The sequence below is a fragment of the Octopus bimaculoides genome, chromosome 4 (assembly GCF_046866305.1).
Source record: "Octopus bimaculoides isolate indiv1 chromosome 4, ASM4686630v1, whole genome shotgun sequence".
NCBI classification, from domain to species: domain Eukaryota; kingdom Metazoa; phylum Mollusca; class Cephalopoda; order Octopoda; family Octopodidae; genus Octopus; species Octopus bimaculoides.
This window is the reverse complement of record NC_142931.1, coordinates 110107562-110131386: the sequence shown is the minus strand read 5'-3', so window position 1 is coordinate 110131386 and position 23825 is coordinate 110107562. Positions and strand designations below refer to the sequence as shown.

Genomic DNA, 23825 nt, shown 5'->3' with positions numbered 1-23825 from the left:
TTAATCAAAAGTATGCCCGATCAGGCTGACCTGGTGTTAAAAGACAGCTACTTCTTATTAGTAATTTAGTTAAGAATAAAAATATTTCCCCGCAACATGAAACAATGAGGAAACTTCTCTATGATCACTCCGTTTGCTAGAAATAGTAGTTATGTCTTCAATACTCTTGTCTAGAAATGTTAGATGATATAGTCTTTGATAAACTGCATAAAAGACAGTAGATAGGTACAGCGTAATCCGTAGGCAGGAGAGGTGCAGCCGGAGAGTGCAAAGTTCAGAATAAAAAAGTCCACAATAAATAGTCCAGAATGAAAAAAGGTAGAGAGTCATAAGTTAGTGTGTGATGAGTAGAGACTTTCTTTCTATATATTTTTTTCTCTCCTTGTTTTTTTTTGTGTGCTCCTTTCCGTTGAAGAGCGTAGGCTCGAAACGTTAAAAACTTTCTCTATTCCCGAGCGTTATACTAATATATCTGTTTATTGTTAACATCACCTGTCTTCGTCTGTTGTTTTTTCGTGAATTCTCCCATGAATAAAAGACAGTATGGTTATAACTAGAAAGACTTTAATAATGTTCAACCAATACTGATTTCAGACTAAAAATGAGATTCTGGTTGGCCTAATATACAAAATAGTTTAACATAATGTGCTTGCCGACGTATAAGACGTAATAAGTGCCCAGCGTCTAATATGGCTGTATTGCAGACGGAAGCCGAGTGTCATTGGCTACGGAAGCGGATAAGCATAAGTCCTCTAGGCACAATAATTGTTACTGATCATAAAATTTTGGTCTCAAATTTTGGTACAAGGCCAGTAACTTCGGGGGAGGGGCTAAGTCGCTTACATTGACCCTAATACACAGGTGGTTCTTATTTTCATCGATCCGGAAACGATGAAAGGTAAAGTCGACCTCGGTGGAATTTGAACTTAGAACGTAAAGACGAACGAAATGCCGCTAAGCATTTTGCCCGGCGTGCTAACGATTCTACCTGCTCGCCACCTTAACTAATCATAAGATATTGAAAACAATCCAAAATATTGTAGTCTGGTACCACAACCTAACGAAAAATTGCTAATTGTACGCCGGCAGTTACGTTGAGAAGTCATATCATTTCATTATATCTCTTCCCCAGTATACATTGCTCACACTTGATTTGTATTATAAGCTATTATAAGTTATTATAAGTTATTATAAGTGATTATAAGTGATTGTGCTACATTTAAGAAACATTTTTTTCCAATTAACTAAATGCAAATTCTCCCAGAAAGATAAAAGGTCCGTTAAAGTTTCGTTCGCTTATCAACTATTTACAATGAGTGGATGACAAAATCATAGCGGTAGTGCACCAACCTGGTGAACGATTGCAATAACAAGACATCATAGCTAAAAATGAGAGTTTTATGTCCTGCTTGGAAATTCTCTTGGCTAAAATATAATCTACTACACAGTTTATCACAAAGAAGGTTAATTTGAAATACGCTATCCGCATAACAGTTTATATATGAGAAATTTATGGTTCCATACTTTATTCCAATACTCTGTTTATAGCATTATATTTACAAGCACGAATCATACAGCATCCCCTAAAAAAAACGTTTCAAAATATTTTTCAATGGATGTATGTATGATAAAACATACTTTATTTTTTCTACAAAATATACTTGTAAAATGGAGGTACATCTTACGTGTGAGTGCATCTTACGCCGGCAAATATGATACGTCACTTATCTTTTTTTTTTTGTTCCTTTACACTTTTCTCCTAGGGTATGAATGTGCCAGGAACTATAATGATAGCCGAGCTTTTCCCTACAGAAAATCGAACCCATGTTCTACTACTTGGTGGAGTGATGTGGGTTTCTGGCGTGATGATGATGGCGCCAATAGCTTACATTTTCCGAAATTTCAATTGGCGAATATTACATGCTGTTTTCGCCTTGTTCTTCTGTCCTTCCTTATTTGAGATATGGTAAGTTCTCTCCAGAAAAAAATATATTGTCTTTTATTTATTCGTGTATGTTCGTTAATTATTACATAAAGATTCCCCCAAATGTTTGTAAATTAATTTTGCTCACGCTACATTCGTATTTTGTTTTGTTGCTGTTGCTGTTGTTTTGTTATATAATCCTTGTTGTTGATATAGCACGTTGTCTGATGGTAGTCCAGACTTAATGGAGCCGCGGTGCTTATGATTGGCGTTCGTTATTAAATAGTTTACATGTTATTACTGTATATCGCTCGTCATCGGCATGAACCAGAACGCTTAACATTCTCTTTGCTCAAATCAAAGATGAGTCCTACATTTTGCTCCGTGCATGGTCGCTCAACCTGTTAGACATAGCAACCAAATCTCTCTCAAATCACGCATTCCGCCACCTTTCAGAAAAGTATCGAGCGGGGGATATTCTGGGTAACGTAGCTCGGGACAAAACAAGCCTGAAAAGACATGGTGGTCATGACCAGAATATCTTCAGTCATCGTCTGTCTAATCAGCTCTGATACGGGATTCTACGAAAACAATAATAATGACTTTCACTAGATCATGTATTTAGATATTATGTGTTATTATTGTTCATCAAGCATGTAATTAACAGTAGTGTTTTTAATTAATGCAAGTTGATTAATATTTCGTTAATGAAAAGCAGTGGGACTTAACATTGAGTGACATACTTAATCCTTCTCTCAGTTTAACACTGCCTTTCCACCCACCCAGTATAGACATTTTACATGGAAAACACAATGCATGTTGACAATATTATATGCAATGAGTAAGCTTTATTATAGCTAATTATTATTTTGTTTCCTGTTCCTGTTGTTGTTAATCGCGACGTTGGTGGCGGTGATAATGATGGTGGTAGCAGCGGTGACTGTTTTTAAGCTTTTTGTTTATTTTATCTTGGTGATACTTTTTATCACTTGTCGCATTTCTTTCTTACTAATTCCAACGACATCTTTTTAAAGTGACCTTTAGTATGTTACTTCACCATGAAACTACTTCTTCGGTTTGATTCTTTTGCAGAATAATCCCTTGCCTCTCACTGTTTTAGGTCTATAGATGAGTCTATACGTTGGTTAATTGCCAAAGACAGATGGACAGAAGCAAAACGTCTGATTAGGAAAGCTGCAAAAAAGAACGATGTTGACTATGACCAAGTGGCGTATGTTTATCGCCATTTTGATCCGTTGGGATCAGAAGCCTCCCATTCAGACACCTCGTCTCATGTAATTGGAGATATTGTCGTAGATTCTGCAAAACTGAATTCCATTCAACCTTCTCTAAGTGTCAATACAGGAGAAATACCTACCCAAATCACGAATGACACTAAATATGTCGACAATGCTCACAAATCATCGAACAGCTTTTCTCCAAGAATACAAGACAAAGATGTCCACATAACAAGTGTTTCTGGTCAGCATGCAAAACAGATAAATGTCAACTCTTCGAAAATTAATTCTGCACAAACAGAAGACAGAAATATCGATACAGCGAAAATCGATGACTCTGAAATCAGAAATGTCGACAGTTCAAATGTTTGTCTTGAAGGCTTGGTTGTAAATACAGACAAACATCTACAGAGAGACTTCCAACTGACAGAATCTACTTCCTGCCACCAGACAGTGTATGTAAATGTTAACATCGAAAACAATTGTCACGAACAGACAGAAGACACAGACGCCGTTGTAAACGATAGTTCCCGCTCCTCACAGCATGTACAAGACACAAATTTTGACATCAAAACCGAAGACACTGTCTCCCAACAAACACAAAAACTCAATACTGACGCCATGAATATTTTTTCCAAACGGACAAACCCAACAAAAGCGAATATTGCCAAGAACACTAGTCTCCAAGACATACATGACATCAATGAAGACATTGGAAAGGCCGAATTACAACAAACTAATAACATACTAACAGACATAATAAGTACAAGTGTAAACTTTGATGAAATGTATTCAACAAAAGCAGAATGTATAAACGCCGACCTAGATGCATTCCAACAGATACCGGATAAGAATGACATGGTTTTAAAAAGAACATTAAGTGCAGTAATGACTTCTCATATACATATTCAGAACGAAGACCTTGGAATACGTACTGAAAGTATGCCTTGCATTAATAAACCATTGCCTAATAATATCCATGACAATGATCGACATATAAATGCTAGTAATGAAACAGATAAGTATCTAGGAACTTACAACGATTCGTCAATATCTCAAAAAGCGTTACAAGTCGATCGCAATATTTATAACGAAAACAACTCTGTTAAATGTAATGGCCGTCTACCAGAAATTGAAGCCGAGGTGTCAGAAATTGCTGTAATCACTGAATTGATGCCAGTAAACACAATTTTATCCGAACAGCATCAGGAGAGACCTTTACGTGCTCACAAACAGCTAACAGATACGGCAGTGAGATCACGTTGCCAACTTCCCGGCATGCTGTACATCATCAAAGAACCTGTCTTGCGTAGAATTGTTTTTATTTGTTTATATTTGTGGTAAGTATGTATGTGTGTACACACACACACACACACACACACACACACACACATTAAATGATTGATACGGAAGGAGTATAACTAGAAGCTTTATTAGCATAGCAATTGTTTCGGCTTCATTCTGTACTGTTCCCTCGTGGGCAGAGGACGATGTAATGACATCAGATGCAACGCATCCAAACACCTCCTTGCTAAACCTTAGTTTTTTAAAATTTAAATTTAACTTGTATATATATTAGCAGTCCACCAAGTGGCCTCCTTTATATATATTTTTATATAGTCTTATATATACATATACAATAATCGTTTGAGATCTCAGATATTTTTTCTGAATCTCCCTGATTCTTTTAATGGGCTTGTTACCTGGTATTAAATTGATATTAATTAATATCCAATTTTTTACCCTATTGTTTAATTTAGTTTAATTTTATTTATATATATATATATATATATATATATATATATATATATATATATATATATATATATATATATATATATATATTTAATACTGCTTAATACTTATATATATATATATATATATATATAAAAGTAAATGAGTATATGCATATATACGTACAGGTATGTGCATACCGACATCCACCTGTATGTATAGGTGCATATCTGGGTACAGGACATTGCAAACAAACGTAGACGAGAACACACGAGCCACATAGAGAACATTCTACTTCATCAGCTACCCACGTTTTAACACCGGCGTTTCGACGAGCTTCATATATATATATATGAAGCAGTATTAAATAAAAATAGCCATCTACGTATCATCCTTAATGCTTATATATCATTGAAAGGCAAGTTACAGAGGTTTTCGTTCGAGAGAGATGCTGCTGCTGCTGCTGGAACGATTTTTCGTCTCCCTCCGCTAAATACAGTGCTTCTAAACACAGCACGTCCATCAGAGACGTTATCTCCTATGAATACCGCAGTAATTTGACTGTCATCGATGTATGTACATTAAGTATCGGACTCACGGCAAGGTCGTGAGTTCGATTCCCGGCGGCGCGTTGTGTCTTTGAGCAAGACACTTTATTTCATGTTGCTACGGTGCACTCAACTGGCAAAAGTGAGTAGTACCTGTAAATTCAAAAGGGCCAGCCTTGTCACATTCTGTGTCACGCTGAATATCTCTGAGAACTGCGTTAAGGCTACGTGTGTCTGTGGAGTGCTCAGCCATTTACACGTTAATTTCATGAGTCGGTTGTGCCATTGATCGGATCAACTGGAACACTCGGCATCGTAACCGACGGAACGCCTGGCCATGTTTGTACATACGCAAGTATAAATGCATGCTTATATATGTATGTATGTACGTATGTATGTACTATGTATGTACTATGTATGTATGTATGTATGTATGTATGCCATTATTCAATTTATTTCAAGATTTCTTGCCAATAGAAAAAGAACCGATTTCTAACCTAGATCCAATGTTCCTTCATTGGAATTTCCACACCAACACAGGGTATTTTTGTATGTATGTATGTATGTATGTATGTATGTATGTATATGTATGTATGTATGTATGTATGTATGTATGTATGTATGTATGTATGTATGTGCAGATTTGTATGTTTTGCTTTATGTATGTATTCTCATGCATATAGTTGCATATCTAGACATGCTCATATATAGTTAACTGATAAACTTCTGGAAAGTTTTACAGATTTTTACAGTTCCAGTGATGGATTGGATCTGTAACCTTCGAATTAGCTTTCTCCTTTCTGGTTTTGAGAAGCCTAATTTCTCAAGATTAGTATTTAAGCAGTGTGTTACATATCCCAGGGCCCCAATAATTACAGGTATAAACTTGCACTTATAATCTGGATAGAGTAACTGTAGATTTCTCAATAGACATGTATGTATGTATGTATGTATGTATTATGTACGTACGTATATGCGTACGTATATATGTATATATGTATGCACCGTTTGTATGAGTGTGTGTGTGTGTATGAGAGAGAGAGTTTCAAGCCGTAAACTACAACATACTGAAAGTATTGAAACTACAAAGTACTGAAATTTTACATAGTGTTACATCTTTGCAACAACTTTCTGTAAGGCTTAGGCGTGGATGTGTGGTAAGAAGCTTGCTTCCCAACCACATGGTTCTGGGTTCAGTCCATCTAGAAAGCACCTTGGGCAAACGTCCTCTGCTATAGCCTCAGGGCGACCAAAGCCTTGTGAGTCAATTTAGAAGACGGAAACTGAAAGAAACCCGTCGTGTACGATTGTGTGTGTGTGTGTGTGTGTGTGTCTTCGTACCCGTGTTTGTCTTCCAACCACTGCTTGACAACCAGTGTTGGTTTTTTTACGTCCCCATAGTGTAGCGGTTCAGTAAAATAGAACGATAGAATAAGTATCAGGTTTTTAAAAAGTACTGGGGTCGATCGGTTCGACTTTTCAAAGCGGTACCCCAGCATGGCCGCAGTAAACAAGTAAAAGATTAAAAAGAATATGATCTAGGATACTTTTATTATCCTTTTATTTTTTTTTATTTGTTTCAGTCATTTGACTGCGGCCATGCTGGAGCACCGCCTTAAAAGGTTTCTTTTTTTTTTTTACTTGGAAGAAATCGACCCCAGGACTTATTCTTTGCAAGCCAACTACTTATTCTATCGTTTTCTTCCGCCGAACTGCTATGCTAGGGGAACGTAAACACACCAACATTAGTTGTCAAGCGATGGTGGAGGGGGACAAACATTGACATAAAGACACACACATATAATATATATATATATATATATATATATATATATATATATATATATATACGGCGGGTTTCTTTCAGTTTCCGTCTGCCAAATCCACTCACAAGGCTTTGGTTGGCCCGAGGCTATAGTAGAACACACTCGCCCAAGGTGCCACGCAGTGGAACTGAACCCGGAACCATGCCTGCGCTTATATATATACATATATATACATATATATATATATATATATACGTCGGGCTTCTTTCAGTTTCTGTCTGCCAAATCCACTCACATGGCTTTGGTCGGCCCGAGGCTATAGAAGAAGACACTTGCCCAAGGTACCACGCAGTGCGACTGAACCCGGAACCATGTGATTGGGAAGCAAGCTTCTTACCACACAGCCACGCATATGCCTTTATAATATAATAAGCATAGAATCTATATTAATTTGTGATGTCTTGCAGGTTCGTTAACACCCTGGTTTATTACGGACTTTACTTCACATCTGAAACTTTAGCAGGAAACAGATATTTAAATTTCTTCTTATACGCCTTGGCTGAATTCCCTTCTCAAGTTCTTGCTCTGAAACTATTAATAAGGTAAGTCACATTTTTTTTTATTGGAATATAACATATAGGCGCAGGCGTGGCTGTGTGGTAAGAAGCCTGTGAGCTGACAGAAACGTTAGCGCGCCGGGCGAAATGCTTAGCGGTATTTCGTCTGCCTTTACGTTCTGAGTTCAAATTCTGCCGAGGTCGACTTTGCCTTTCATCCTTTCGGGGTCGATAAATTAAGTACCAGTTACGCACTGGGTTCGATGTAATCGACTTAATCCCTTTGTCTGTCCTTGTTCGTCCCCTCTATGTTTAGCCCCTTGTGGGCAATAAAATTTCTTTTTAAAATAAAAAAAAAATAAGAAGCTTGCTTCCCAACCACGTGGTTCCGGGTACAGTCCCACAGCGTGGCACCTTGAGCAAGTGTCTTCTACTATAACCTCGGGCCGACCAAACCCTTTTGAATGGATTTGGTAGACGGAAACTGAAAGAAGCCTGTGGTATGTGTGTGTGTGTGTGTGTGTGTGTGTGTGTGTGTGTGTGTGTGTGTGTGTGTGTGTGTGTGTATTTGTCTGTGTTTTGTCCCTCCACCAGCGCTTGACTACCGATGTAGGTGTGTTTACATCCCCGTAATGTAGCGGTTCTGCAAAAGAGACCGATAGAAAAACTACTGGGCTTATAAAGAATAAGTCCTGGGGTCGATTTGTTGAACTAAAACCCTTTAAGGTGGTGCTCCAGCATGGCCACAGTCAAATGACTGAAACAAATAAAAGAAAAAGAAATAAAAAAATAAAAGAATACATATATAATAAAAAAAACACATTAAAAATACAAATTGTAAACTGGGAGAAAAAATGGAAAAAGAGGAACAAAGAAAGAAAAAGACATCAATTCAACACCATGTGTCAATTGAAGGCTGAACGAGATCTATTGAAGGAAGCCAAGGAGCTTGAGGAATTACCGCGGGGGATGGTGAGCCAAGTACCCTCACGGGCATCACCTAGCACCTCGGTAAAGCAAGCCGCCAACGATGGCAAGAACTTCGCCGTTGGTGGCTCGCGAAATTTTTTTCCCACGAGAGTTCCGGACCCCAGTTATGAACTCATTTGCATACAGCCAATCAGAGCTCGACTATCGAACTAATTTATGAGCGCATAACAAGTGATGGGCGATAAGATAAGGTCACTTGGGTAAGGAACGACTATGTTTCTTTTCTCTCTTAATAATGCTTGTTGTTCTTGTTCTTATTTCAACCATGGCTGCCTCTGCGTAGTTATTTGTGTTGTTTACTTTGTAAAACATAAGGGGGGTTAGTTGCTAGCACATCACACTCTATCCACATTTTTCCCATCCACATCTTTACTATATGGGGCCCTAACAAAATCCGATAATAGGTATAGATGCAAATCTATCTAATTACTTGTTTCTTTCTAAAATCAGGCATAACTTGGCGATCGGTCGACTTACAACACCGTTCTTCGTCTTGAGTTTACTTGGTAAAGTGTGTTTTACCAAGAGATTGGTTATTTTTGACACTTTCACGAATGTTATGTTCGGCTTTGCGTCTAGGCATAATATGAAAGCTGAACGGCGACAGCAAGGTCAAGGTGAGCTCTGATTGGCTGTATGCAAATGAGTTAATTACTAGGGTCCGGAAAACTCGTGGGAAAAAACATTTCGCTGGCGGCCCAGCCCCTCCAAATGTCTCAAGCGCCACAGGCTGTTTTGTTGTTGTCGTCATCGTCGTCATTGTTGTTGTTGTACTGATAACGAAATCTACAATAGTTTGATAGAATCTCATATACGGTTTGTGTTATAGGGACAAACATACACTTAATCCATCACTCAGTTTAACAACCACTACCAACAGAGCCACGGAGTGGGGGTCCTTTATAGAATCCACTCTGCTGCAAGCATCGGCCAGTATCCTTGCTTTAAGACTAAATTCCCCTTTTCATCCTTTCAGTCACGTAGATAATGTAAACGATTCACAGCCGATGCACTTCTGACTTTAAGACATTCAAAATAAAATTCCCCTTCTCTAAATTTGTGGTCTTGTGCCTTTTCTCAATAGAAATCAATAAGTTCTGTTATGTAAGAACACAGGCATCCCTCTAATTACGTTGTTTCACGTTACGTCTTTGGCTTCTCTTTCTTTTTTCTGGTGCTTTTAAGAAAGTAATGGAAAAATAAAGCTCAACTTCCGACTTTATGTCGCCCTCAGCGAAAATGTTTAAAAGCATCAAGATTTTTAAAAAGCACCGGAAACTAATACTGGAGTGGAAAATCAAATAAGATACGTGCGAAAATATACAAAAAACCATTTATTAAAACAGATATACGCTAATGAATCTTTTTAATACTTTAGTTTCTTCTTTACGTCATTTTCCGAGTTAATTCGCGTATCTTGGAACCAATTACAGACGTAAGTTGAGATATGCTTGCCTTTATTTTTTTTTTTTCTTCAGAATTGGACGGAAGAAAACGTGTATTCTTTTCCAGAGTATCGCCGGTGGGAGTCTAATTGTTGCAGTTATATTTCGTATGAGTTCAAGTAAGTCCCCTTTGTGATTCTTTGTGATTCTTATCCAAGGAATCTAATCTTAAATATATATATATATATATATATATATATATATATATATATATATATAGACACACACACACACACACACACACACACACACACACACACACACACAGAACTGGAAACATTATTATGGATTTTTGACATTTTGGGTATTTCTATAAATAGAGGTAAAATAAACTGAATTTATATATCGGCAGATGATTTATTTCTTTATATTTACGCAGAACTGGTATTTCAGTTTACCCTCCTCTAGCAGAATTAAGTGCTTGTACACGTCGAGGCATGCCACGAACTAATATTCTTGATTCCGTCCGAATGGAACCAAACTTGTATGAGGTGCTCAATAAGGAGGCATTTGGTTGTTATAGGGGATTATTGTATTTCATCTTCCAACAGACACTATAGGTGAATTTCCTGGCCATAGAAGTACGTTAACAGCATTTTCGGTGACCCATGTCTTTACCGATTTTGCTGTATGGCATGGTGCTGAGTCCTGTTGGAATATCCAAGACCTGTCCCCATACCATTCCCGTACTTGTGGTATTAGTCTACTTCTAAGTACCTCTATGTAGTTCTCTTGATTCATAGAACCTTCAATTATTTTCAGGCGACTAGTTCCATGGGCAGAAATTGTCCCCCAAACCACAATCTTCTGTGGAAATTTTAGTTTTTTTTCGAAGACAATCCGGACGAAATTCTTCGCCAAGGCTCCTTCTTGCACTTTACACCCGATCATCGAGCACTGCTATGGTGGATTCATTCGAAAACACCACCTGCAACAATTGAAAACCATATTTGATTAATATGACATCCAGAATAAGTTATTGTTTCAGTCTATCACAATTAGAAATTAAAAGCTATTTTTAAATAATCCTTTATAAAGCTGGTTTGGTGACTGAAATCAATGGTAATATCTTTATTTTATCAATAATATCATGGATACAATACATAAAGACTCTAATCCACTGTTTTATATAGCCTTACCTACTCCCATTGCTCAGACGTCCATGCAATATGATTTTTAGCCCATGCATGTTTTTTTTTCCTTGGATGATATGTGTGCAATCCACCTTCCAAAAGTCTGTTGTTAATTGTTCTTCTATGCACATTGATGTTCTATTAATTTGCAGGAAATCTTACTACAAGATGCTCTTCTATTATTGAGAGAAATTCTTTTTATTTTTCTATCAATCCTTGGAGTTGTTACTCGTTTCCTACCAGTTACCAACCCTTTTTGCCATGAAATCCTCGCACGTTTCCATTTTTTTCTTAATTGCACTAATTGTTTGAGTTGAAACATTTAGTTTCTTTGCCAATTCTCTCTGTTTAACTGAGGTATCCCTCAAATACACTTCTATTTGTCTAATTTTATGGGGACTAAGATCGCTTTGCTTACCCATCTTGGCCTGGAATTGAAAGAACACGTTATTTACACTTTAAGTGCAACTTACTACATGAATTTGTAACTTATACAACACAGAGTAACTAAAAAGTCATTAGAACATATACAAGCGCCCAACACCGACCACTATTCGACTAAAACTGAAAGAAACGTGGGCTGCAGCAGCTGAGTTGCATAATGCAATTTAATGTTGCCACACATCAGAAGCACATTATTGCCTGGTGTCACTAGAAACCCGTATAAGCCGTAGATGAAATCAAAGTCAGAGAATGTAGTCGTAATTGTGTGAAGATTAATGATTTAAACTTATTTGTCTCATTTAAATAACCAAACAAGCAAAATATATAGTAAAGACTATTTGCCAACGTAATGTGGCTGTCCTGGAAGGGACGATTGTTACTGTTGTTTAACCCCAGGAAACATCGTTTCCAGCTGGCTTTACGACACAATATCTGTGTCCTTATATTTTCGAACAGATATTGTGCCGTATAGCCAGATGGAAACGATGTTTCCTGAGGCTAAACAACAGTAACAATCGTCCCTTCGAGGACAGCAGCATTATGTTGGCAAATAGTCTTTACTTTAGAGAACTGTCAACGAATATCTCTCTTTGAAAGATTTAGAAATAGTAATGTTTCTATTTAAAATATATAGTGTTTTCTAAAAATCCACAATAATGTTTCCGGTACTGAATATATATGATACAGGGTAATTCAAAATGAATGGCACAAAAAGAAAACATACCTGTGAGTGCTGAAATAAATATATTGGGAAAATACAGATATAACATCTGTAACTGGCCAATAGAAACTTGAAGGAGTTTACCTTTCATGTTACATCTGTATTTTTGTGATATATTCATTACAACATTCATATGTATTTTCTTATGTCTAGGAAGAGTCATTATGCCAATATTATTAACACACGCAAGGCGGCGAACTGGCAGAAACGTTAGCACGCCGGGCGAAATGCTTAGCGGTATTTCGCCTGACTTTACGTTCCGGGTTCAAATTCCGCCGAGGCCGACTTTGCCTTTGCCTTTGCCTTTGCCTTTTATCCTTTCGTGGTCGAGAAATTAAGTACCAGTTGCGTACTGAGGTCGATCTAATCGACTGGCCCCGCCTCCAAAAACATTTTTCGGGCTTTGCGCCTACAGTAGGAAAGAACAGAAAAGATTATTGACACGCGCATTCATTATGCTAATATTATTAACACACGCACTCAGTGTCCCATGAGATGTTTATAATATTACAATAGCTTTGTCCGCTGGGCTGACTCCTATGTTGCATATGTATATTACTTCTTTTATCACATTGCTTTTGTTGCTCATTTTTTATATTTTCTTTGACACAACAAATCCCCTTCGATCATATATATCACTCAATTTTGTTATTCTTGTAAGATATCCAGCTCTGGATTTGTATTCAGTCCATTATACTCAACGAAGAAGTTATCTTTTATATCACAATTTCATTTTTTGTAAGGTCTTCTTGTCGGTCTTTTTATAGATAAAACCTACTGCCTCTGTTCAATACGTCATATGCTTGAACGAGGTTCGTTTTAAGCAAACAAAAAAGGAAATTATTTCGATCTTTTCTGTTCGGCTGCACTTTTCAATTTCTTCAATTTCTGTTCCAATTGATTTCATATTTGGTGTAATGATGTAGTTTTGTATTCTAATAATTGACACGAAATTCATTTTAGCCATAAATCAATAAATAAAAAGTTAATAGCTTTTAACGTTTGCAAATGTTGGGTAATTTTAGCCAATCGTAAGCCACAGACACACTCATGCCTGTTTCCATAGTAACAAGCCACACATGAGAACACTTTTGTCTGCAAGAAGGCACATGTGTTGACAAATATATTCAACGCGAAACCACGTGCGTTGACGCTGTGTTCTGCGGCTTGTGCCCATCTGTTGCCTGTACCCTAGTCGTGAGATGTGCTTAAAATAACAGCTCAATAGGCTTTAAATCACGCACCCAATTTTTCTTTTTTTTTTTTTTTTTTGCATAATCGTATGAATTCCCGTGTGTAGAATATAAATTCACAAGAATTTTCTGAAAATTAAAAAAAAAAAGGTTATGAAAGCTTATATGTCGTGCGTAAAGCAGAATTTGACTTTAAAACACGTGCACAATAGGACAACTCGTGCAGTCACGCACAAAATTACAGCTTCTAAATCCTGTTTTCTGACTGGGTAAAAAAAAAAAACTATTAAATTTTAAACCTCTATAACTTATTTTTTTAATTTTTCTGGAAAAAGTGAAATACCACCCGAGATTCAGCGTGGAAAATTACATCAATACACCAAATTTTAAAATTTCACTAAACTGAAATTTCCACAGGTGCAACCAAACAAAAAAGATCCGATTATTTATATGGAAAACATAGAGGCTGTATCGTGCCTTATTGCTTGACCAACGGATGTCGATGATATAAGTCTTGAAATGCATTATTTTTCTTCCCACTTTGGTTATTCTTAGTATTATCCTTATCAATGTCATTTTAATACATTCCAGATGAAGATTCGTATGCTGTTATGGCGGCTACCACCTTTTCATTGGTTGGCATGTTTGGCATCAGCGGATCTTTTCTTGTTAATTGGCTTTACATACCAGAATTGTTCCCAACTGGACTACGGTAAATATCAACACACACACACATGTACGCACGTTCATTGAAAATAAACTAAGAGAAATAACTAAGTGACTAACATCAATTCTTGATTATTAAAATTATCTCCACCTGTAAAGGATGTGTCACAATTATCAAAGAGCAATTGAGACCAGCTCCATATGAGGAGGGGAAATAATCTCTAAAAATTGTCATGAACTTCGTTAGCTTACAACAGTTCCTGCTAAAGATGCAATGCACTCATAGTTCAGTGCTTGTGTATCACCCTACAGCTTCATCGGAGCTTCAAAAATGAAGTGCAATTTTATTTGTGGAAGCGTTTACATTATATATATATATATATATATATATATATATATATATATATATATATATATATATATATATATATATATATATATATATATATAAGGTTAAGAAGGGTATTGGATTCAACCAAACCCAAAGATACAGGTAATACCGAGTAAGTGCTGTATACCGGCTAGTTTTGCCCCTTTCGTTGTATAAACATGAGTGGGGAATATAACATAGGTCGTGTATTAGCGTGTGTATGTATAAAGAAAGAAAAGGATAAAGAGACCAATGGCAAAGTTAGAAATATATCCATAAAATATATTTCTAACTTTGCCATTGGTCTCTTTATCCTTTTCTCTCTTTATACATATATATATATATATATATATATATATATATATATATATATATATATATATATATATATATATATATATATATATATATATATATATATATATATATATATAGTTCACAGATGAGAACCATCCAGAGATTCTCCGTATAGAAGACACTTAGCAATGCTAAGAAGATTCAAACTTGAATTCCGATGTCTTTACAGCGGATCATTCTACAAGGTAAAGAAAGGCTATAAGCTCAAGCTGAGCGGGTATAGAGACAGTTATGCAGATAAACAAATAAGACACATCAAATATATTAAATATACTAAATACATCAAATACGAAATATGTATATATGTATACATACAAAACGAGAGAAAGCAAATTTAATATATTTAATATATTTGACGTGACTAATTTGTTTATCCATTTAATTGCCAATACACACACACACACACAGAGAAAAGCATTACCAATGAAAACGCATAGAAGTCAAGCGTTTGATGGGGAGGAGGCCTTCCAAGAAGTAGATGATACACACCTGTCTGTGTTCGGATAGTCCTTGCACAGGGGCTATCCGGACTCCCGTCTTTGACGTGAGAAGGGATTAATCTTCTCTCTTCGCTCCTTTGCGACACATGGGCTCAACTCTCTTCACCTCTTCATCTAACCCTCCTCTCATCTCCTCTTTTCTTCTCACACCTACTTCCTCCCACCCACTTTTCCTCTCTTGCTCCGACTCCTACTTCTTTTCACTCCTACTCTCCTTCTCGTATATTCTTACCTCCATTAGTAAAGAGGTTATGTGTCGCCGGCCAGCATGTCTAATGAGAGTCGCCTATATTGCTAAGAGTAATAATAAACATTAAACAAATGGTAAATTTCTGACCTGTCATAACAAACAACTACACACACACACACACACACACACACACACACACACACACACACACACACACACACACACACACACACACACACACATATGCTGGACTGCCTTTTAATGGAGCTTGAAATACCTGGTTTATGGATATGCAACCATCTGTGTTGTTGCTGTTTGTGTAGACTAAACTATATTTTGTTATATATATAAATATATATATATATATATATATATATATATATATATATATATATATATATATATATATATATATATATATATATATCGTGTCCTTGCCTCCCTGGTGGCTTCCACCAACCATGCGCTTCGTTTGTTCAACTCTTTCTCCTTCCCTCCTGACCCCTCTAAACTTCTCTTCACTCTCGACATCCAGAGCCTTTACACTGTGACCCCTCGCCACGAGGGGCTGCGTGCACTCCAACATTTCCTTGACTTTCGACCCAACCCCCAACCTGACACATCCACACGCGTTCGTCTGATTGAACTTGTCCTCTCCCTCAACTGCTTCTTGTTCGCTGGTGATTTTTACCAGCAGTTCTCGGGAGTGACCATGGGAACGAGAATGGGCCCCAACTATGGGAACCTGGTCGTTGGCTATGGTGAGGCCCAAATATTCTCAAGTTTCACTGGTCCCACTCTCGAACTATACGACCATTATATTGACGACTATTAAAGCCTTTTTCATTTCCCGAACGTTAAATTAATACATCTGTTTGTTGTCTATATATATATGACGGGCTATTTTTCAGTTTCAGTTAACCAAGTCCACTCACATGCCCTTGGTCAGTCCAAAACTATAGTAAAAGACACCTATCCTAGGTGCCACGCGGTGAAACTGAACCCGGAACCACAAAACTTGTTTTTAAACATCTTATCACACAGCGACGAGCACATTTTGCAACAAAAATCTTCCAATATTTTTTCATCTAATCCACATCTTGCATTCTATAATGAACCTTAAATTAATATTTTATTTTACGATTTTATGTGCCCACTGGGAATAGTATAACGTTATACATCTGTAGTGGCTTCATGCAGGCATAGCGTGGATTCGATCCTCGAGAACCAAATTTCACTTAACAGTTCAACAGCACTTTTCTCACGGTAAAACAGTAATTTTTTTCTGTGAGTGACAGCAGTTACGTTTGCCAGATGCCTTCGCTAAGCAAAGTAATGTCTTTGCTACTTGACCCTTCTAACCTCTTCTAGGCCACCAAAAAATTGAATTGAGATATAACACCAACGAAATCTATTGTTCTCAACAATATGTCTATCCTTCTAGCTGGTTTTGGATGGTTATAAATATTAGAATTTGGTAAGGCAAAATCAGTTAGTGAGAGTGACCATCAGTTAATGAAAAGAGACCAACTAGAGTCATGGTCACAAGCAGGCAGCCACTAGAGACCAAATGGCCAGAGGGATAAAGAAAGTTATAACCAGCTAACTACGAGACAATTTTCCTCGACTCTATAACTTTCACTAGCTCAATTTCTTTTCTCTTACATCATGCTATCACTATCTATGGTTTACTACTACAATAAGAACGTGTACACAGATACCGGCCGAAATTAACTCTTTTTACCAAGCATGCTTTTCCATTTACTAATTATACATACCAACCCATCGTGGTTTTTGGATATATACAAAGTAACGGTAAATAAATATTTCTTTACAACTTCGATCACTGTTCTTTCATCTTACAAATGGTAACCAACGGCTACTACATTTACCGTTACAATTGGTGACCCTCGACTGCAACGAAGAACTAACCATTACACATCTATCAATTAAAGGCGCAAGGCTCAGTGGTTAGAGCGTCGGGTTTACAATCGTGAGGGGTGTTTTTGAGCAAGACATTTCATTTCACATTGCTTCAGGTATAGAAATTAGTTGTGACGTCATTGGTGCCAAGCTGTATCGGTCTTTGCCTTTCCCTTGGGTAACATCGAGAGTGTGGAGAGGGGAGGGTGGTATGCATGGGCGATTGCTGGTCTTCCACGAACTTATGCCTCATAGGGCAACTTTCTAGGTGCAATTACATGGTCATTTGTGGCCGAAGTGGGTCTTAAACCTTTATACATCTATTAGATCCCATTTTGTGTGTAACCTTTAAAAATACTTAACGTCACTGGATCTTCGCCTCTGAATCCTTACACTTGTGTAATAATATATTTTTTAAAACAAGTTGCCTTTTAAAGGAGCTTGAAATATTTGGTTTATGGATATACAACTATCTGCGTTGTTGCTGTTAGTGTAGACCAGAGGTTCTCAATCGGGGTCCATATAGCCCCTGAGGGTCCATGTAAGACTTGGGGGTAGGGTCCAAGCAACAGAATAATAGATTCGGGATCCCCAGTAGTATTTTGTGAGTCCCTGAAACAATTTTGCCCAAGATATTTGTATTGGTATGTTTTGCAAGAAACAGCTAGGTTTCTTTCTCGAACGTTTTACATGGCTCAACCTACACAGGCTGATGGGTGAAAAACAAAATAGGAATTTTGGAAGAAGTTTCTATAAAACTAGTTTTTAAACATCAAATGACTATGGGAGTCCTCCGGAATAAAACAGTAATCAAAGAGGCCCATAGATAAAATATGATTCAGAACCCATGGCGTAGACTAGAATATTCCTTGTTAGAATTATGTGTAAAAAAAATTAATAACTTATTTTACTTCTTTTTATTATTATTTCCAGAAGGAAATAACGTTAACATCTGTTTCAAATTTTGGCACCGAAACGATGAATGGCGAAGTCAATGGTGGCATAATTTAAACTCATAAATTATTGACTCATAAGAAATGCCATTAAGCACTTATTTTTTCTGCTGACGAGATAACAAGTCTGTCAGCTCGCCACCATAGCATTAGATAAATCTCAGTGTCAATAAAATTCAACAATGTAAGGAGTTGCCTCCCTTGTATGTGTCTATCGGCTTCTGTACTGTCTTTAAAATAAAGATTATAAAATCATAAATCTTGAAATATCATACTTATTATAAAGCAAGATGTCTTTAGTATTAACGCTGGTGAGATGCTGCTGTTAAATCCACAGTGATACACATACATAAGCATCTTTTGTCATTAGAATCGGTTGTAATATTCTACCTTTAGCAACGTCCAAGTCGAATTAAGAGGTTGTCTCCCTTCAACCGCAAACTGACTATGATAACTAGTTAAGGGTAATGTTAACGGTATTTGCTTATTAAGACAGTTCGCTGACAGAATCGTTAGCGTGCCAAAACAAAATTCTTAACGGCACCTCTTCTGGTTTCACGTTCTGAATTCAAATGCCACCGAGGTCGACTTTGCCTTTCATCCTTTTCGGTATCGGTGAAATAAGTACCAGTCTAGTAACTGAGATCGAATGTAATCGATTAGTCGCTCCTAAAATTTCATGACTTATACATAATTACTATAAAGGATTATTTTTAGCTTATTAGATACAAAAAAAAAAATTAACGCCGATTAAAAATGGAGATCTGGCAGAATCGTAAGAGCATCAGACACAAGGTTTTATAATATTTGATCCGGCTCTTTAAATTCTCTGCTCAAATCCCCCAAGTAAAAACATAGACTAATATTTTTACTGTAAAACTTTTATATGAATGCATTTTTTTTAATGCTAAAATATAACTTTGTATCTTTAATATACACGTGTGTGTGTGTGTGTTTCAATCTAAACTGTCTGATGAACAGGAGCGTAAAACTCTAAGCAGCAGTTCTTTATGATATTTTTTGCAATGTTTTAGCAGTTTTAATAATAATAAAGCATATTGCTCTACCTCCGGTATTCGAGTACTATTTTTCACCACCTTGTTTCACATTTATGTGCTTACTTTGGTATATATATATATATATAGATTGTAAATGTAAAAATAAAAACAAAACACAAAGGATTCTGCGGTACACGTGTTTCAAGCTTTATAGTTGTTACATCAGTGTATAATTGACCGTATAAAGCTATCTTCAGCCGCAAATGTATTATATACATATATGAATTTAACACAATTTCAACCCTTGTTATTTTCCTATGTAACATGTTTTATATGGATATTTTTAACCTATATATATATTAAATGTAATATTTTGGTTGCTCTTCAGAAATGCTGGAATGGGTTTAGCAAGTACTGCATCAAGAATTGGAAGTATGTTATCACCATTTTCTGGTATTCTGGTAAGTTAAAAACCATGTTGTTTTACTTTCTATTAAATTTTACATGATTGTATCATTGATTTTAAATAGGAATGCTCAGTCACACCAGTTTCCGTGCCAACCACATTTATTCAATGTACCAAATCACTTATGGTAGTAGTGGTAGTAGTAGTAGTAGTAGTAGTAGTAGTAGTAGTAATAGTAGTTCTTGATGTGCTTTTTTATTTTTGTAGTCATTGCTTTGACGTAAACGTTTTCTCTTGAATTTGTTAACAATATTAACCTATTTATAAACTCCCTCATGAAAGGTTAAAAATCTGTTAAATGTAAAAGTTAACAGCAAAGCTAGGTTATGCAGTAGTAAACACAGCTGTCAGCTTTGGTATGCAACAGAAAAATGCATTGAATGACCCAGAGGGTGGGTATTTTACAAGATTCTCATTACAACTAGATTAAGGTGCTTACTTTTTTTTTCCCCCAAAGGGTAGTTTGTTCCATGTATCCATTTAACAACCCATTCCTTTCAATATGGATAGTTAAGCACAATACTGATTTATAAAAAACGTCATGTACGGCAAAGCAAGAGCTCATAGGTGATACACTCTTACCCCTGACAAGGGTGGGTATTTGTAGGTTGACCCAATAGCTTCCAGAATCTTTTTTTTTTTTTTTTTGTGCATACAGAATTACCAAAGCATGGAATAAACTATTCACATTGGTGCAGGAGTGGCTGTGTGGTAAGTAGCTTGCTTACCAACCACATGGTTCCGGGTTCAGTCCCATTGCGTGGCACCTTGGGCAAGTGTCTACTACTATAGCCTCGGGCTGACCAAAGCCTTGTGAGTGGATTTGGTAGACGGAAACTGAAAGAAGCCTGTTATATATATGTATATATATATATATATATATGTGTGTGTGTGTGTGTGTGTGTTTGTTTCTGTGTTTGTCCCCCCACCAACGCTTGACAACCAATGGTGGTGTGTTTACGTCCCCCGTAACTTAGCGGTTCGGCAAAAGAGACCGATAGAAGGCTTCCAAAGAATAAGTCCTGGGGTCGATTTGCTCGACTAAAGGCAGTGCTCCAGCATGGCCGCAGTCAAATGACTGAAACAAGCAACACTGCACCTATGCTTCCCGAAATTCACCAATCCTACTCCCAACACACTTTTTCCTCTCTCTGGCTTCTTTTACTGTTTATTCACTCTTCCATCTTTTTGTTTAATAATGTGTGCTGTACATCCACATTTGGCTTTTTCCTTGCTGTCTTTCTTTACTTGACTTTCAGAAACATTCCTTCATACTCAGAATTATCAAAACATACCACAAACTACCTACATCAGTTTTTAGCTATCAACATACTGCAGCCTTCAAAAATTCCATACTTACCAAAATTCACTAATGCTATTCCTGATGTACCTATGCATCTTTTCCTCTTTATGACTCTTTTATTGTTCATTTTCCTGCCTTTTTGTGTTTTATTCTGTGAACTGTGCATGTGCTTTTGACATTCATTGCTGTCACTCTTTAGCTTGATTTATATGACTGCTTTTTTGTCTCCTCTTTTACCCTTTGAAGTTCATCTGAGCATTGTATACAATAAGTTCATTATTATCATTATTATTAATGTAATATACTTTATAGCAGTGGTTCCCAAACTATGAGTCGCAACCCACTGATGGGTCACAAACGGAATCCTAGTGGGTCGCAAAAAGTTATAAAATTATGCATTAGCTTTGATTAACTGCTGTCTATCGAGATAGTTCAAGACTAATGTTTTCAATACCAGACTGGTTGTTTCATCAAGCAGTAGGCTTTTAACACGAACTTAACAAATCAGAGGTGGTCATTTTCTCAAGTTATTTATTCGTACGTAATCGTAAAAAGGAAAAGTCTGTTTTTACCTATTTATAGAGAACTTTAACTAGGTGCAGTACAACACTGGTCGAACCAATAACATCTACTGCTTCGAAGTTTTGTATTAGAGTTAATACCTGCCCATAGGGTATGGAGACGTTGAAACAGTTATAAAACGTTTTGTTTCACATTTAATATAAATAGTAAAATATTTAAATAAATAAGACAGCATGGATTTCACTAATAAGTTTAAATTTTGTTTCTTTCATTAATGTTTTTACCCAATAGAGTTAAATGGGTCGCCATAAACTGGTGTCATAAATAGTGGGTCGCGTCTCTAAAAAGTTTGGGAACCACGGCTTTATAGTATACTATAGTTGCATAACAAAATACGGCATCCCTACAAGTCTTTGATATTTACATACCAGATTCCAGGAACTTGTTTAATATGTAAAATTGGTATATCCAATAACGTTACACTGCTGTATTTAGTGGCAATTTAAGCAATGTAATCATGGATAATTAAGGGGTTAGATGGGAGCAAAATCTCCCGAATATGGCACATACGCCCATTACCCTTTTTTCATCGTTGACCTCATTGTTCGTTCACATCTAACATCTTGTATACGAAACATCATAACAAGAATCAGTGCTGGCTATAATTTCTATAGCATACCTGTGGAGATAACCTTAACAAATGATGTAAAACGCACTGCTAACACAGTAGAACAGGGTATTGACTTACAAAAACGTTTAACATACTTTATAGTATATTATGGTTGCATAACAAAATACTGCATCCTTACAAGATATTATTATTGAGATGATGAGTAGGCAAAATTATTAGCATACTGGACAAATGCCAAGCGGCATTTTATCTATCTTTACATCCTGAGTTAAAATAATTCTGAGGTTGATTTTGTCTTTCATCCTTTCAGAGTCAATAAAATAAGTACCAGCTGAGTACTGGGGTCAATGTAATCGACTTTCTCCCTTCACCAAAAATTGGTGGCCCTATGCCAAAATTTGAAACCAGTTTTTATTTCGATTTATTAATATGGTTATTTTGACTAATTACAGGCCCGCTACATCTCTTGGGGACCAAGTGTGATCTTCGCATTTTTCTGCCTAGTTGCCAACTTGTTGGTATTGGCTTTGCCAGAGACAGGACACAGGCAGCTTCCACAGTCTGTAGGAGATATCAGGCGCTGGAGTGATGAGCGTGATGAGACATGGGATTCTCAGACTCTACAGCAAATGGTTAGACTGATTGTAATGGGGTCACCACAAACAGATGACAGAGGAAGAAGAGCTTAAAAGTAAAACAGTATTGTTATTTTATATGGAGAGAATTTAAAAAATGATATATTCAAATATTTGGGGAAAGAAAATTCTTTTTTTAACCCTTTTGAAACCATTTTGTTTGAGACTGCCCTTGGTTTTCTGAAATAAACTTTCTGTTTAAAAGTGACCAAAACTTAAAACCTGTCATCAAAATTCCATGTTAATTTATGTTCCAAACACCAACTTAATGTGACAATTATTTTACTAAATTCTTCATTATCTTTCGAAATTAATTAAAGCAAAGGTAGTGTCTTTCAACAGAAATATGGTAACAAAAGGGTTGGAACTTCTCAAGAGTAAAGAAATACAATGACTTATAAGTGTCTTTGATGACAGAATATTTGTAATGGAAGTTTTGGTTATAAAATGGATTCTTGTTACTATCAAAATAAACAATTTTTTTTTTTATTTTAAAAAACAAGAATGTTATAACTCTTACAATTTTTCGCCTTTTTTATTCTCTTTTTTTTTTTTGTTAAGGGTAAAACTTAAACTTTCCTAAGTTCACAGCCATTGGCTGTGAGGTAAGTAGCTAGG

General features: G+C 36.4%; 1 protein-coding gene across 2 annotated transcripts in view; it reads left to right on the top strand.

Moving 5' to 3' along the window:
* The window catches only part of LOC106876873 (uncharacterized), a 49091-nt gene extending 25365 nt beyond the window's left edge, over nt 1-23726 (top strand). For both annotated transcript variants that reach the window (XM_089351179.1, XM_089351180.1), the window contains 7 exons: nt 1764-1966; nt 3045-4502; nt 7678-7812; nt 10236-10321; nt 14285-14405; nt 20039-20111; nt 23025-23726. In XM_089351179.1, coding sequence (XP_089207305.1) covers nt 1764-1966; nt 3045-4502; nt 7678-7812; nt 10236-10321; nt 14285-14405; nt 20039-20111; nt 23025-23261 — 2313 coding nt within the window. In that variant the 3' untranslated portion in view covers nt 23262-23726. The remainder of the gene's footprint in view (nt 1-1763; nt 1967-3044; nt 4503-7677; nt 7813-10235; nt 10322-14284; nt 14406-20038; nt 20112-23024) is intronic.
* The last annotated feature ends 99 nt before the right edge of the window (nt 23727-23825 follow it).